Source organism: Heterodontus francisci, chromosome 6, assembly GCF_036365525.1.
Source record: "Heterodontus francisci isolate sHetFra1 chromosome 6, sHetFra1.hap1, whole genome shotgun sequence".
In the NCBI taxonomy this organism is placed as follows: domain Eukaryota; kingdom Metazoa; phylum Chordata; class Chondrichthyes; order Heterodontiformes; family Heterodontidae; genus Heterodontus; species Heterodontus francisci.
The window spans coordinates 53,366,756-53,381,768 of record NC_090376.1 but is presented as its reverse complement, the minus strand read 5'-3'; the positions used below and the strand labels follow the sequence as shown (position 1 = coordinate 53,381,768).

Genomic DNA, 15,013 nt, shown 5'->3' with positions numbered 1-15,013 from the left:
ACGCAGTCACAGGGAGAACTTGCAAACTCCACACAGGCAGTACCCAGAATTGAACCCGGGTCGCTGGAGCTGTGAGGCTGCAGTGCTAACCATGGCACCACTGTGCCGTCCAGTTTTAGTTGACAATGCATTTGTTAGGTTTGTAGCAGCACCAGTATTTTGTAAGTGAGCAAAGAAGTCCCTGCTTCTCCTTTTGTGAGACCATGTTTCCTTCCATGGGCTTTTCATTTCTAATCTTTTTATAATGCTTTTGATGTACTGATGAGTCTTGTTATCCTGTTTTGCAGAGAGATAACTAATACAAAGGGAACAATTGTTGCACAAGTAGATTCCAGTGAAACATTCCAGGAATTTTGCAGTACGTCCTGCTTATCTTTTTACGAAGAAAAACAAAAGATTCCAGCACATACAAGTCATGTTACCCAAGGAAATTATGGGAAATGTACAATTTGTGGCAAAATGACTGAGGTATGCTTTTATTGTTTGAGACTTGGTTGCATTTGAATTTTTCTGCGCCAGTTAAACATAGTTGAGCCTACATGGTTTGTTTGACATTTAGGGATGAATTTTACCCTCGACACCGTGGGTCGCAGTGGGAGAGGCCCGCCTCGATCCCCGAAGTTGAGAAGGGCCCGCCGCATATTACCGGTGGCGGGGGGGCATCAGTGCGGTCCCCCATTGCCTGGCGGTGGGGCCTTCAACTAAATATTTAAATTAACATAAATTATATGTAAATGAACTTACCTGATGGTGGCAGCCATTCCACGCTGATTTTACGGCCGCCTTTGGCACCTCGCGTGCCTTCGGAACTACATATGGAGTTCCAAAGCGAGAACCTAGTTGGGCGGGGGGGGGCGGTGGGGTGGAGGAATAAAATTTTCAGGGCGGGAGGGGTGGGGGAGCTGGGAAAACAATTTTTATTAGCTGTGGGGATGGTGGGAAGAGTTTGAAGGGCAGCAGTGAGGACGTTGTGGGGGTAAGTTTGGGTTGGGCATAAAATAAGACCTGTTCGTATAGGGCAATGCAAAGACCATTGGGGGGGGTTTGAGAAAGGGCCTCCATCACCTAAATATTTATTATTAAATTAATTATAATGTACTTTTTAAAAATTTAAATCTTTGCTAAGGGCTTGAAGCACTTTAAAAATGGCGGCGGTGCGTTGGCGCCAGACGCCGTTGCCGGGGACCTGGCAGCCGCCCCCTCTATTGAAATGAGCCCCCGCGCATAATATAGCAGGGGCTCAGCGGTGGCACTTCCGTGTCAGAAGGCCGCCGAGTTCAAAGCGTGCCGCTGCGGACCACAGTGCGCTAATAAAATTCAGGCCTTAGTTTAAGGTCTTCTCCCATTAAAATGTTTACTTGCATAGACTGAAATATACTACACCAACATGGAAACAGACCATTTGGCCCATCCAGTCCATGCAAGTATTTATACACCACTCAAGTCTCCTCCCTTCTTTGACTTCTAACTTTATCAGCATAACTCTCGCTTCTCTTCTCCCTCTTGTGTTTATCCAGCCTCCCTTTAAATGCATCTGTACTACTCGCCTCAGCCATTCCCTGTGATAGTGAATTCCACATTCTCCCCACTCTGGGTAAAGAAATTACTTCTGAATTCCCTATTTGATGTTTTTGGTGACTGTCTTATACTGATGACCTCTAGTTTTTCTCTTACCCCATAAGTGGAAACATTCTGTGTCTATTCAAGCAAAATCTTTCAGAATTTTAAAGACCTCTATTAAATCACCTCTTGGTCTTCTCTTTTCAAGAGAAAGGAGACCCAGCCTGTTCATCCTTTCTTGATGAATATAACCTCAAAGTTCTTATATGGTCATTGTTAATCTTTTTTGCACCCTCTCCAATGCCTGTTATGTTTCTTTCCATAATATGGTGACAAGAACTATACACAGTACTCAAGTTTGGTATAATCCAGGTTTGATGGAAGTCTTTCCCTCTAGAAATAAATTCTAGTGCTTGTTTTGCTATTTTTATGGTCTTATAAACCTGCATACCTACTTTTAATGATTTATACATTTGTACTCATATTCCTTTGCACCTCTAAGGGCGGCGCAGTGGTTAGCAACGCAGCCTCACAGCTCCAGTGACCTGGGTTCAATTCTGGGTACTGCCTGTGTGGAGTTTGCAAGTTCTCCCTGTGTCTGCGTGGGTTTTCTCCGGGTGCTCCGGTTTCCTCCCACATGCCAAAGACTTGCAGGTTGATAGGTAAATTGGCCATTAGCAATTGCCCCTAGTATAGGTAGGTGGTAGGGAAATATAGGGACAGGTGGGGATGTGGTAGGAATATGGAATTAGTGTAGGATTAGTATAAATGGGTGGTTGATGGTCGGCACAGACTCGGTGGGCCGAAGGGCCTGTTTCAGTGCTGTATCTCTAAACTAAACTAAACTCTACCCCATTTTGATTCTTAATTTCCAAATAACAGATGGCATCCTTATTTTGCTTGCCAAAATGTGATACATAATGCTTATCTGCATTAAAATTCATTTGCCAATTATATGCCCATTTTTCAAGTTTATTCATGTCTCATTATAAGTTGGAGTCGTCTTCAGTATTAACAATCTTCCTTTACCACCCCACCAAAATAAAATTTGGCGTCATCTGTATATTTGGAAATAGTGTTTTTGATTCCAAAGTCTGAATTGTTGATAGCACTGTAGGTGTACCCACGCCAGATGGACTGCAGCGGTTCAAGAAAGCAGCTCACCAGCACCTTCTGGAGGGCAATTAGGGATGGACAACAAATGCTGACCTTGCCAGCGACACCCACATCCCATGAAATGAATAATAAATTGGGAACAACTGTGGTCTTACCTCCCTTTGGATACTAAACCTTCCAACACATTATTAAATATATGTTATAGTGAGTCATATGTTTTGACATTGTTAATGTGGAATATAATGCAGTAGCTTTTTATTCACCAAACTCTCAAAATTTAGTTTTAATATTTTATTTTAATAGTTGTAGGTTAGTACATTTAAGTATAATGTGTTAATTTGGCTTAGATGGTAATAACTCACCTCTGAATAAGATGATTCTAGGTTGAAGCTCCAGCCCAGGACCTGAGCACATAATCTAGATTTGTGCTCCAGTGCAGTACTGAAGGAGTGCAGTATTGCCATGAATGTGGCTGCTCTTATGAAATATTAACCCATGTTCCATCTGCCTGTTCCAGCTGTTCAGCTGGATCTAAAGATTGCCACAGAACTATTTGAAGAAGAGCAGAGAGTTTTAGGTCTTCATTCTTGCCCTCCCAAAAAAATGATTAATTTATTTCATTATTTGTGGTACCTTGCTGTATGCAAAATAGGGGCTACACTTTTAATATCAATTCTTGCACTTCACAGAGTAGTTCGTTGTTTATGGAGTGATTTGGTATGTTTTTGGGTTTGATCTAATAGCTATTATGAAGATGAGGTCGCAGAGTGACTCAGTTTGGGAACTAAAAATTCCAGGATACTTCTCTTTTAGAAGAGATAGCCAAAATGGAAAAGGAGTGGTGAGGTAGCCCTAATAATAAAGGATGGGTTAAAGACAGTAGAGAGAAAGGAGCCTAGCTCGTAAAATCAAAAGGTTGAATCAGTTTAGGTGGAGCTTCGAAACAACACGGGCCAGAAAACAATGGTAGAAGTAGTTTATAGGATGCCTACCTGTAGTTGTAGTATCGGGCCGAATATAAATCAGGAAATTAGAGGTGCATGTAACAAGGCTAATACAGTAATCATAGGGGACTTCAATCATCATATAGACTGGACAAACCACATTTGCAGTACAAGTAGGGAGGACGAGTTCATGGAATGCATTCAAAATCATTTTCTAGATTAATATGCCAAGGAACCAACTAGGGTAAAGGCTGTTTTAGGTCTTGTATTGTGCAGTGAAACAGGGTTAATTGATCTTGTAGTAAAGGAACCTTTGGAGGCGAGTGATCGCAATATGATAAAACTTTATATTGAGTTTGAGAGTGATTTAGTTAAGGCCGAAGCTAGAGTCCTAAATCTGAACAAAGTAAACTACATAGTTATGAGGGACGAGCTAGCTATGATAGATTGGAAAATTAGATTGAAAAATACGATCGCAGATAAGCAATTGCAAACATTTAAAGAAATAATTAATAATTCCCAATGAGTGCACATTCTCAAGAAATTAATAACCCCACGACAAAAGCGGCCTCACCATGGCTAACTAGCAGGTCGATAGATTTTTGAGTACTGGGGGAATTATGCAATGTTGGGATAATGCAGGAAGGTGGAGTTGTGGTAGATGGTCAGCCATGGTCTTGTTGAATGGCGGAGCAGGCTCGAAGGGCCAAATGGCCTACTCTAGCTCCTATTAATAATGTTAGATTAAAGGCAGAGGCTTGTAATGTTGCCACAAAGAGTAGTAAACCTTGAGGATTGTGAGGGTTCCAGAATTCAGCAAAGGATGACCAAGAAATTGATTAAAAAAGAGAATGAGAGTAAACTAGCAATCGACGTAAAAACAAATTGTAACAGCTTCTGTAGCTATGCAGAAGGGAAGAGATTAGCGAAAGTAAATGTGGGTATTGTGGAGGCAGAGACAGGAGAAATTATGGGCTGAAGTTTACCAGTCCCTCGACATCGGGCTATGGGGTGGGGCCCGTTTAATACTTGAGGGAGTGGCCCGCCACGACCCCTGATGCCGAGTCAGCCCTGCTGTATTTTACCGGCGGCAGCAAGGCCTCGGTGTGGCCCGACCACCGCTCGGCGGTGGGGCCTTCGTTTAAATATTAAAATCAATGCAAATATATTTACATCTACTTAGCTTGTCCCGGCATCCGTTCAGAGTTCCGAGGCGAGACACTGGTGGGGAGGGGGGAGGAGTGAAAATTTCATGGCAGGAGGGGTAGGGGAGTGGTGAAAACTGTTTCAATTGGCTGAGGGGGTGGTAGGAAGGGGTTGAAGGGCAAAGTTACAAAGTTCGGGGGACAAATTTGATCAGGAAGAAGAGGTTTTCCAGTGTGTAAAAAAAACATGAAATGGCTGTGGGGTGGGGGAGGGGCTTCGATCTGAAAATAAAATTTTCCTTTTTACTTTGCCCTCCTTGTCTCGGCTTCGATCTGTAAATAAATGTTTCCTTTTTACTTTGCACACAGTCTGAATTTAAAAGGGCTTGAAGCCTTTAAAAATAGTGCCAGCGCCTGTGCGGTGGTGCCAGATGCTGTTGCCGGGGCTGGAGTGGCTGCCCCCTCTATGACATTGGGGGTGGCCGCTCCGCCGCCTCCTTTTTAATGAGCCTCCCCTGCAAAATATCGCGGGGGCTCAGCGGTGGCGCATCCACACCTGAAGACCGCCGACTTCAAAGCATCCTCGCGTGATGTGCGGCACGCAAATAAAATTCAGCCCTATAATGGGGTTTAAGAAAATGGTAGAGACGTTAATGAATACTTTATCTGTCTTCATGGTGGGAGACACAAAAACTATTCCAGAAGTAGTGAGGAGCCAAGGATCTAGTGAGAATGAGGGACTTAAGGAAATTAGTATTAGTATAGGTAATTTATGTGATGGCAGAGTGTAAGTAGTGGAGTGCTGCAAAGATCAGTGCTTTGGGCTTCAGCTATTTACTATCTATATCACTGACTTAGGTGAGGGAACCAGCGGCTACAAAAGGATATAGAGATGTTAAGTGAATGGCTAAGATCACGGCAGATGGAATATAATCTGGAGGTGTAAAGTTGTCAATTTTGGTAGGTAAAGTAGAAAAACAGAATATTTTTTAAATAATAAATATAAATGTTGGTATTCAGAGAAACCTGGTTGTCCTTTTACATGGATAATAGAAAGGTAACCTGCAGGTACGCTAAGCATTTAGGACAGCACATGGTATGTTGGCCTTCATTACAGAGGGATTGGAGTACAAGACTAAAAAAGTCTCACTGCAATTATATTGAGGGTCATTAGTCTGTGGAATTCTCTTCCCCAGAGAGCAGTGGAGGCTGGGTCAATGAATTATTCAAGGCTGAGTTAGATTGATTATTGATTGACAAGGGAGTCAAGGGTTATGGGGAGGAGACAGGAAAGTGGAGCTGAGGCCACAATCAGATTAGCCATGACCTTATTGAATGGCGGAGCAGACTTGAGATCCCACCCTGGAGTAATGTGTGCAGTTTTGATCTCCTTACCTAAGAAATTATACAGTTGCTTTAGAGGGGGTGCAATGATGATTCACTAGTACAGGAATAGTGTAGGAAGGTGGACTTGAGGTAGAAGATTAGCCATGATTTTATTGAATGGTGAAGCAGGCTCAAAGAGCTGCAGGGTCTATTCCTGTTCATATTTGCTATTCTTATTCTTATAAGAGATGTGATATGGCATTATTTATCCAAGCCATTTTCTTAATAAAATATTGAATATTTGAGAGTGAGCAGCAAAGCTGTTTAATCTGAATAATCAGATGACAGTCATAAGCTGCTCTTACAATATTGACTGTCGTGAAAGAGCAAGACACAAGAATTAGGAGCAGGAGTAGGCTATACGGCTCCTCAAGTCCGCTGCACCATTCAGTAAGGTCATGGCTGATCTGATTGTGGCCTCAGCTCCACTTTCCTGTCTGCTCCCCATAACCATTGACTCCCTTGTCAATCAATTATCAATCTAACTCAGCCTCGAATAATTCAATGACCCAGCCTCCACTCCTCTCTGGGAAAGAGAATTCCACAGACTAATGACCCTCGGAGGAAAATATTCTCATCATATTCTCAATAGTTTAGACAGGCATCCAGATCGGTGCAGGCTTGGAGGGCTGAATGGCCTGTTCATGTGCTGTACTGTTCTTTGTTAAATGGGAGACCCCTAAATTTTAAACTGTGTCCCCTAGTTCTAGACTCCCCCACAAGGGGAAACATTCTCTCAGCATCCACCCTGTCAAAACCCCTCAGATCTTATATGTCTCAATACGATCACATCATTTTTCTACATCTCATTGGATATAGGCCCAACTTGTTCAACCTTTCCTCATAAAATTACCCCTTCATCCCAGCAATCAGTCGAGTGAACCTTCTCTGAACAGCTGATGCAATTTTCTTAAATAAGGAGACCAAAACTGTACAGATACTCCAGATTTTATATATGGAGAGGGACCAGCAGGGAGGGTATTGGTTCAAATTCGGAGCTGGGTAATTTTATTTCAATCGTGGTAGTGTAATAGTAAGTGTTATAATAAGAGTATAAACACAGAGCAGGACTAGAAGTATTGATTACAATTGATTGTTTCAACAGGTACTTTTAATTTAATTCAAATCAAGCATCCAACTATTTAACATCCAAATTAATTAATTAAGTAGAATAGAGATGGCTGGGCAGGCAATGTTTTGCCGCTGTAGTATGTGGGAGCTGGTGGACGACGGTGCGATCCACAGTGGCCACATCTGCAGCAAGTGTTGGCTGCTCGAGGACCTTCAGCTCAGAGTTGATGAGCTGGAGTCTGAGCTGCGGACCCTGTGACACATCAGGGAGGGGGAGAGTTACCTGGACACTGTTTCAGGAGGCAGTCATACCCCTTTAGATTAATTACATCAAATTTGGACCGTGATCAGGGACAGGAGGGTGTGACTACGAGTGCGGCAGTCAGATGGGGATCCAGAATTTAGCTTTGGAGGAGCCTCAGTCAGTGCCCTTATCCAATAGGTACAAGGTTCTTGCTCCGGGTGTGGACGAAGGCACAGACTGCAGAGAGGATGAGCAAATTGACCACAGCACCGTGGTTGAGTTCCATTCAAGTGGGGGGAGAAAAGAGAAATGTAGTAGTATAGGGGATAGAATAGTTAGGGGAATAGATACTGTTTTCTGCAGCAAAGACAGAGTCCCAAAGGCTGTGTTGCCTACCTGGTGCTAAGGTTAGGACATCTCTTTTGGGCTGGAGAGGAACTTAAGTGGGAGGGGAAGGATCCTGTTGTCGTGGTCCTCGTAGGTATGAACGACGTAGGTAGGACTAGGAAAGAGGTTCTGCTGAGGGACTATGAGCAGCTCGGGGCTAAATTAAAAAGCAGAACCTCGAAGGTAACAATCTCCGGATTGCTACCTGAGCCATGTGAAAACGCGTTGCTCAAAGATTGGTGTGGGAGAAATGGGTTCCAATTCATGGGGCACTGGCACCAGTACTGCGGAAGGAGAGAGCTGTTCCATTGGGACGGGCTTTATTTGAACCATGCTGGGACCAATGTCCTGGCGAGTCATATAACTAGGGTTGTAGATAGGACTTTAAACTAATTAATGGGGGTGGGGGGGGAAGGGTTCAATTGAAGGTAAGTTTTAAAAAATCAAAAAGAAATGAGAGCAGAGGTGCAGGGTAGTGAAGAGGCAAACGGTAATCTAAGTGTGACAGGAAGGGGCAGAAAATATAAGCAGAAGAGTGCAGCAGAAATTCGAACCAAAATGAGTAAGTAATAATGGTAAAAAGTCCAAGTTCTAAGGGTCTTTATCTGCGCGCAGCGTTTGTAACAAGATAGATGAGCTGGCGGCACAAATAGAAATAAATGAATATGACTTGATAACTACTACAGAGATGTGATTGCAGGGTGACAAAGACTGGGAACTCCATATTCAAGGGTATTCGACGTTCCGGGACAGTAGGCAAAAACTAGGTGTTACTCAAAGATTGGTGTGGGAGAAATGGGTTCCAATTCGTGGGGCACTGGCACCAGTACTGCTTTGTTAATCAAGGGAGGTATCAGTGAGGTGGTGAGTAGTGATATAGGTGCAGTAGATTGTGATGTGTAATCAGTTTGGGGGGGAAATAAGGAATAGCAAGGGGAAGAAGTCATGGGTGGGTGTCATCTATAGGCCCCTGAAGAGTTGCCTCACTGTAGGACAAAGTATAAATTGTGAAATATTGGAGGCGTGTTAGAAGGGCCCTACAATTGTCATGGGTGATTTTAATCTGCATATTGACCGGACAAATCAGATTGGTAGAGGTAATCTGGAAGATGAATTTATGGAGTTCATCAGTGATACTTCGAGCAATACGTTGCAGAACCTAACCAGGAACAGGCTGTTGTAGATCTAGCAATGTGTAATGAGGTCGGATTAATAAGATATCGTAGTTAAGGATCCTCTAGGGGGTTGCAGTCACAACCTGGTAGAATTTCAAATTCAGTTTGAGGGTAAGCAACTCGGGTCTCAAACCAGTGTCCTCAACTTAAACGAGGGCAATTACGGAGGTATGAAGAAAGAGTTGTCTAAAGCGGACTGGGAAGATAGACTGAGGGGAAGGTCAGTGGGTAAGCAGTGTTAGACATTTAAGCAGATATTTCATAACGCTCAGCAAAAACTTATCCCGGTCAAAAAGAAGGACTCGATGAGACGGATGAACCGCCCGTGGTTAACAAAGGCAGTCAATCAAAAACTAAGGCATACAAAGCGACAAAAACTAGTGATAGGCCAGAGGATTGGGAATTTTTTAGGAACCAGCAGCAGATGACTAAAAAGCTTATAAAGAGGGAGAAAATTGATTATGAAAATAAATTGGCAAAAATATAAAAACTAACAGCAAGAACTTCAATGGGTATATAAAAAGAGAGCATCTAAAGTGAGTGTGGGACAGTTGGAGGATGCGACTGGAGAATTGATAACCAGGTACAGGTCAATGGCAGATAATTTATGTTAATATTTTGCATCGGTCTTCACGGTGGAGGACACTACAAACATCCCACAGATATCCGATAAGCAAGGAGCTAATGGGAGGAAAGATCTTGTAACAGTCTCTATCATGAGGGGCAAAGTATTTGACAAACTAATGGGACTAAAGGCAGACAAGTCGCCAGAACCTGATGGCCTGCATCCAAGGGTTTTAAAGGAAGTGGCTGCAGAGATAGTGGAGGCATTGGTCGAAATATTCCAGAATTCATTGGATTTCGGGACGGTCCCAGTGGATTGGAAAACCACTAATGTGATGCCCCTGTTCAAGAAGGGAAACAAAAAGCAGAAAACTATAGGCCAGTCAACCTAACATCGGTTGTTGGGGAAAATGCTCGAGTCCATTATTAAGGAAGAAATAGCAGGACATTTAGAAAAGCTTAACACAATCAAACCGAGTCAACATGGTTTTGTGAAAGGGAAATCATGTTTGACAAATTTGCTAGAGTTCTTTGAGAATGTAACGATGTAGGGTGGCGCAGTGGTTAGCACCGCAGCCTCACAGCTCCAGTGACCCAGGTTCAGTTCTGGGTACTGCCTGTGCGGAGTTTGCCAGTTCTCCCTGTGACCGCGTGGGTTTTTGCCGAATGCTTTGGTTTCCTCCCACAGCCAAAGACTTGCAGGTTGATAGGTAAATTGGCCATTATAAATTGCCCCTAGTATAGGTAGGTGGTAGGGGAATATAGGGAAGGTGGGGATGTGGTAGGAATATGGGATTAGTGTAGGATTAATATAAATGGGTGGTTGATGGCCAGCACAGACTCGGTGGGCCGAAGGGCCTGTTTCAGTGCTGTATCTCTAAATAAATAAATTAAAACAAGCAGAGTTAGCCAAGGGGAACAGGTAGATGTAGTGTATTTGGATTTCCAGAACACATTTAATAAGGTAAAGATTATTGCACAGGATAGGAGCTCACTGTATTGGTGGTAATGTATTAGCATGGATTGAGGATTGCTTAACTCACAGAAGGCGGAGAGACGGGGTTAATGGGTCTTTTTCAAGTTGGAAAGACATACCTAGTAACTAGTGGAGTGCCACAAGAGTCAGTCCTAGGGCCTGAATTATTTGCTGTCTATGTTGACTTGGAGGAGGGGGCAGACTGTAATATATCCAGATTTGCTGACAATACAAAAATAGGTGGGAGGGCATGTGATGAGGGCATAAGGAAACTGCAAGGGGATATAGATAGGTTGATTGAGTGGGCAAAAACTTGGCAGATGGAGTTTAATGTGGGAAAGTGTGAGGTCATGCATTTTGGTAGGAAGAATCAAAAGGCAGACTATTTAATTGGAGAGAGACTCCAGAAAAAGTGCAGCACAGAGGGATTTGGGTGTTCTTGTGCATTAAACACCAAAAGCATGCAGGTGCAGCAAGTAATTAAGAAGGCAAATGGAATTTTGGCCTTTATTGCTCGGGGGTTGGAGTTTAACATTAGGGAAGTCTTGTTACAATTGTACAGGGTGTTGGTGAGGCCATATCTGGAGTACTGTGTACAATTTTAGTGCCGTATTTAAGAAAGGATATACTGGCATAAAAGAGATTCACTAGGCTGATTCCTGGGATGAAGGGGTTGACTTATCAAGTATGGCTAAACAGGTTAGGCTTTTATTCATTAGAGTTTAGTAGAATGAGGGGTGATCTTATTGAAACGTACAAGATTCTGAGGAGGCTTGACAGTAGATGTTGAGAAGATGTTTCCACTAGTGGGGGAATCTCGAACTAGGGGACATAGTTACAGAATAAGGGGACACTCATTTAAAACTAAGATGCAAAGGAATTTCTTCTCTGAGGGTAGTGAATGTCTGGAATTCTCTACCCCAGAGAGTTGTGGAGGCTAGATCACAAAGTATTTAAAGAGGTAGCTAGACTTTTGAAATATCGGAGAATTGAGGGCTCTGAGGAGCTGGCACGAAAGAGGAGTTGAGGTCTGGGGCAGATCAGCCATGATCTTATTGAATGGCAGGGCAGGCTTGAGGGGCCGAATGGCCGACTCCTGCTCCTATTTCTTCTGTTCCTAGATGAGGTCTAACTAAGGCCCTATACAGCAGCAGCAACACTTCCCTAACTTTATATTCGATTCCCCTTATAATAAATGCCAACATTCCATTTTCTTTCCTAATCACTTGCTGTACCTGCATACCAACGTTTTTGTGATTCATGTACCAGGAGACCCAGATTCCTTTGTACCATAGAGGTCGGCAGTCTCTCTCCATTCAAATAATATACTGCTTTTCTGTTCTTCCTGCCAAAGTGGCCAAGTTCACATTTTCCCACATTATACATCATCATCTGTCAGATTTTTGCCAACTCACTTAACCTATCTAAATCCTTTTGTCAATTCTTATAATCATAGAAAGTTTACGGCACAAAAAGAGGCATCTTGGCCCATTGAGTCTGCGCCAGCCGAAAAACGAGCCACCCAGCCTAATACCACCTTCCAGCATTTGGTCTGTAGCCCTGCAGGTCATGGCACTTGAGATGCATATCCAGACACTTTTTAAATAAGTTGAGAGTTTCTGCCTCTACTACCCTTTCAGGCAGTGAGTTCCAGACCCCCACCACCCTCATCTCCCCTCTAATCTTCTTACCAATTACTTTAAATCTCTGCCCCCCTGGTCATTAACCTCTCTGCTAAGGTAAATAGGCCCTTCACATCCACTCTATCCAGACCCCTCAATTTTTTACATTTCCATCAAATCTCCCCTTAGCCTGCTCTGTTCCAAGGAGAACAACTCCAGCCTATCCAATCTTTCCTCACAGTTGCATTTTTCCAGTCCCAGCAACATCCTGGTAAATCTCCTGTACCCTCTCATGTGCAATTCACAGAATCACAGAATAATACAATGCAGAAGAGGCCCTTCGGCCCATCGGATCTGCACCGATGCATTAAAGACACCTGACCTGTCTACCTAATCCCATTTGCCGCACTTGGCCCATAGCCTTGAATGTTATGACGTACCAAGTGCTTATCCAGGTACTTTTTAAAGGATGTGAGGCAACCTGCTTCTACCACCCTCCCAGGCAGGGCATTCCAGACAGTCACCAGCCTCTGGGTAAAACAGTTCTTCCTCAAATTCCCCTTAAACCTCCCGCCCCTCACCTTAAACTTGTGACCCCTCGTAACTGACCCTCCAACTAAGGGGAACAGCTGCTCCCTATCCACCCTGTCCATGCCCCTCATAATCTTGTACACCTCGATCAGGTCACCCCTCAGTCTTCTCTGCTCCAGCGAAAACAACCCAAGCCTATCCAACCTCTCTTCATAGCTTAAATGTTCCATCCCAGGCAACATCCTGGTGAATCGCCTCTGCACCCCCTCCAATGCAATCACATCCTCTCTGTAATAAGGTGACCAGAACTGCACACAGTACTCAAGTTGTGGCCTAACCAATGATATATACAGTTCCAGCATAACCTCCCTGCTCTTATAATCTATCCCTTAGCTAATAAAGGAAAGGATTCCATATGCCTTTTTAACCACCTTATCAACCTGTCCTGCTATCTTCAGGGATCTGTGAGCATTCACTCCAAGGTCCCTCACTTCCTGTACACCTCTCAGTATTTCTCACATGAATTGTGTAATCCTTTGCCTTGCATCACCTCACACTTCTCCAGGTTGAATTCCATTTGCCCCTTTTCTGCCCACCTGACCAGACCATCGATACCTTCCTGCAGTCGACGGCTATCCTCACTATCAACCACACAGCCAATTTTTGTGTCGTCTGCAAACTTCTTGATCATGCCCCCTACATATACGTCCAAATCGTTAATATATACCACAAAAAGCAGGGGACCTAGTACTGAGCCCTACGGAATGCCACTAGAAACAGCCTTCCAGTCGCACAAATGCCCTTCAACAATTACCCTTTGTTTCCTGCCACTGAGCCAATTTTGTATCCACCTTGCTCCATTTCCCTGGATCCCATGAGATTTTTTTTTAGCCAGCCTGCCATGTGGGACCTTGTCAAAAGCCTTGCTAAAATCCATGTGGAACACATTAACTGCATGACCTTCATCAATCTTCCTGATTACTTCTTCAAAAAATTCAGTCAAGTTTGTAAGACAAGATCTTTCCTTAACAAATCCATGCTGACTATCCTTGATTAATTTGTGCCCTTCTAAGTGACATTTTATCCTATCTCTCAGAATAGATTCCAATAATTTGCCCACTACTGAGGTTAGACCAACTTGCCTGTAATTATTTGGTCTATCCCTCGTTCCCTTTTTAAACAGTGGTACAACGTTAGCAGTCCTCCTGCCCTCTGGCACCACACCTGTATCCAGTGAGGACTGAAAGATGATGGACAGACCTCTTTATGTCCTCTTGACAGCTTACTGAGCAAGCAACCTAAGCCATGTGCGCTTATTTACTTTTGTGATGTGAATTTGGTCTGCGGGGGTGTAACATTCTGCAAACACATCCGTGTTTTTTTTTCACCACTGCAGCATCCATTTTCTATTCAGTAAAATAGATGGATCCTGCCATCTTCCATGCGGCTCACATGGCCAGGAAGACAGACAGACCCAATGGAAAACAAGCGTCTTAACATGCTATAGGTACCAACAGGTGAAGAACAATAAAAAGCAACTGAAAATGGTTATCTAAATCTTTATCAACTCTCAACCACCCAAGTTCAGTATTTAAGTATTGGATAAAAACCATTTTAAGGGAGTTTCTATTTTTCCCCGCTGCTGCGGGGAAAATAGAGGAAGGAGTATTTGAGAATTGCTTCTTCGATTGCCGCATAGCTTAACATGATTGGCAGAGACTTGGTTGTACACTTGCTATCTTTGCTGCAGTTGTATCATAGCCTGGTAGACCAGAGAACTGGGGTGAATATAGAGCAGTTTGCTACAATCACATAGATTTAATATTCAGAAATAAAAAATTCCAGGCCCTTTACCAATTATTTGAATGGAAACTTAGAAAGTAACTGTTAAGTACATACAAGACCTGGCAGATAATTTGTAAGTGTGCAACCTCGATAATATCAATTCACATTTCTTCTTTAGATTCGACATGAAGTAAGCTTTAAAAATTTCGTCCACAAACTTTGCAGTGATGTTTGTTTCAACAAATATAGACAAGCCAATGGACTTGTAATGAACTGCTGTGACCAGTGTGGGATATACTGTTATAATAAAGGATCTGGAAGCCACTTTCTTTTCCATGATGGCCATCACAAAAGATTCTGTAGCTCCAGGTGCCTCAATGATTTTAAACAGGTAATTTGTACACTGCTCTATCTCCGTTGAACTGACAAATATGTCCAATAATCCCCTGTTAATCCCTTCTAATTCAAATAATAGAACTAATTACAAGTAGCTTAAAATTATAGGTG

The 15,013-nt window shown here is 43.1% G+C and overlaps 1 protein-coding gene across 5 annotated transcripts in view; it reads left to right on the top strand.

Annotated features, from left to right (window-relative positions):
* Window positions 1-15,013, top strand: part of zmym2 (zinc finger, MYM-type 2) — a 177,608-nt gene that overhangs the window by 68,432 nt on the left and 94,163 nt on the right. For all 5 annotated transcript variants that reach the window (XM_068033682.1, XM_068033687.1, XM_068033685.1 and 2 more), the window contains exons 7-8: window positions 288-468; window positions 14,685-14,897. In XM_068033682.1, coding sequence (XP_067889783.1) covers window positions 288-468; window positions 14,685-14,897 — 394 coding nt within the window. The remainder of the gene's footprint in view (window positions 1-287; window positions 469-14,684; window positions 14,898-15,013) is intronic.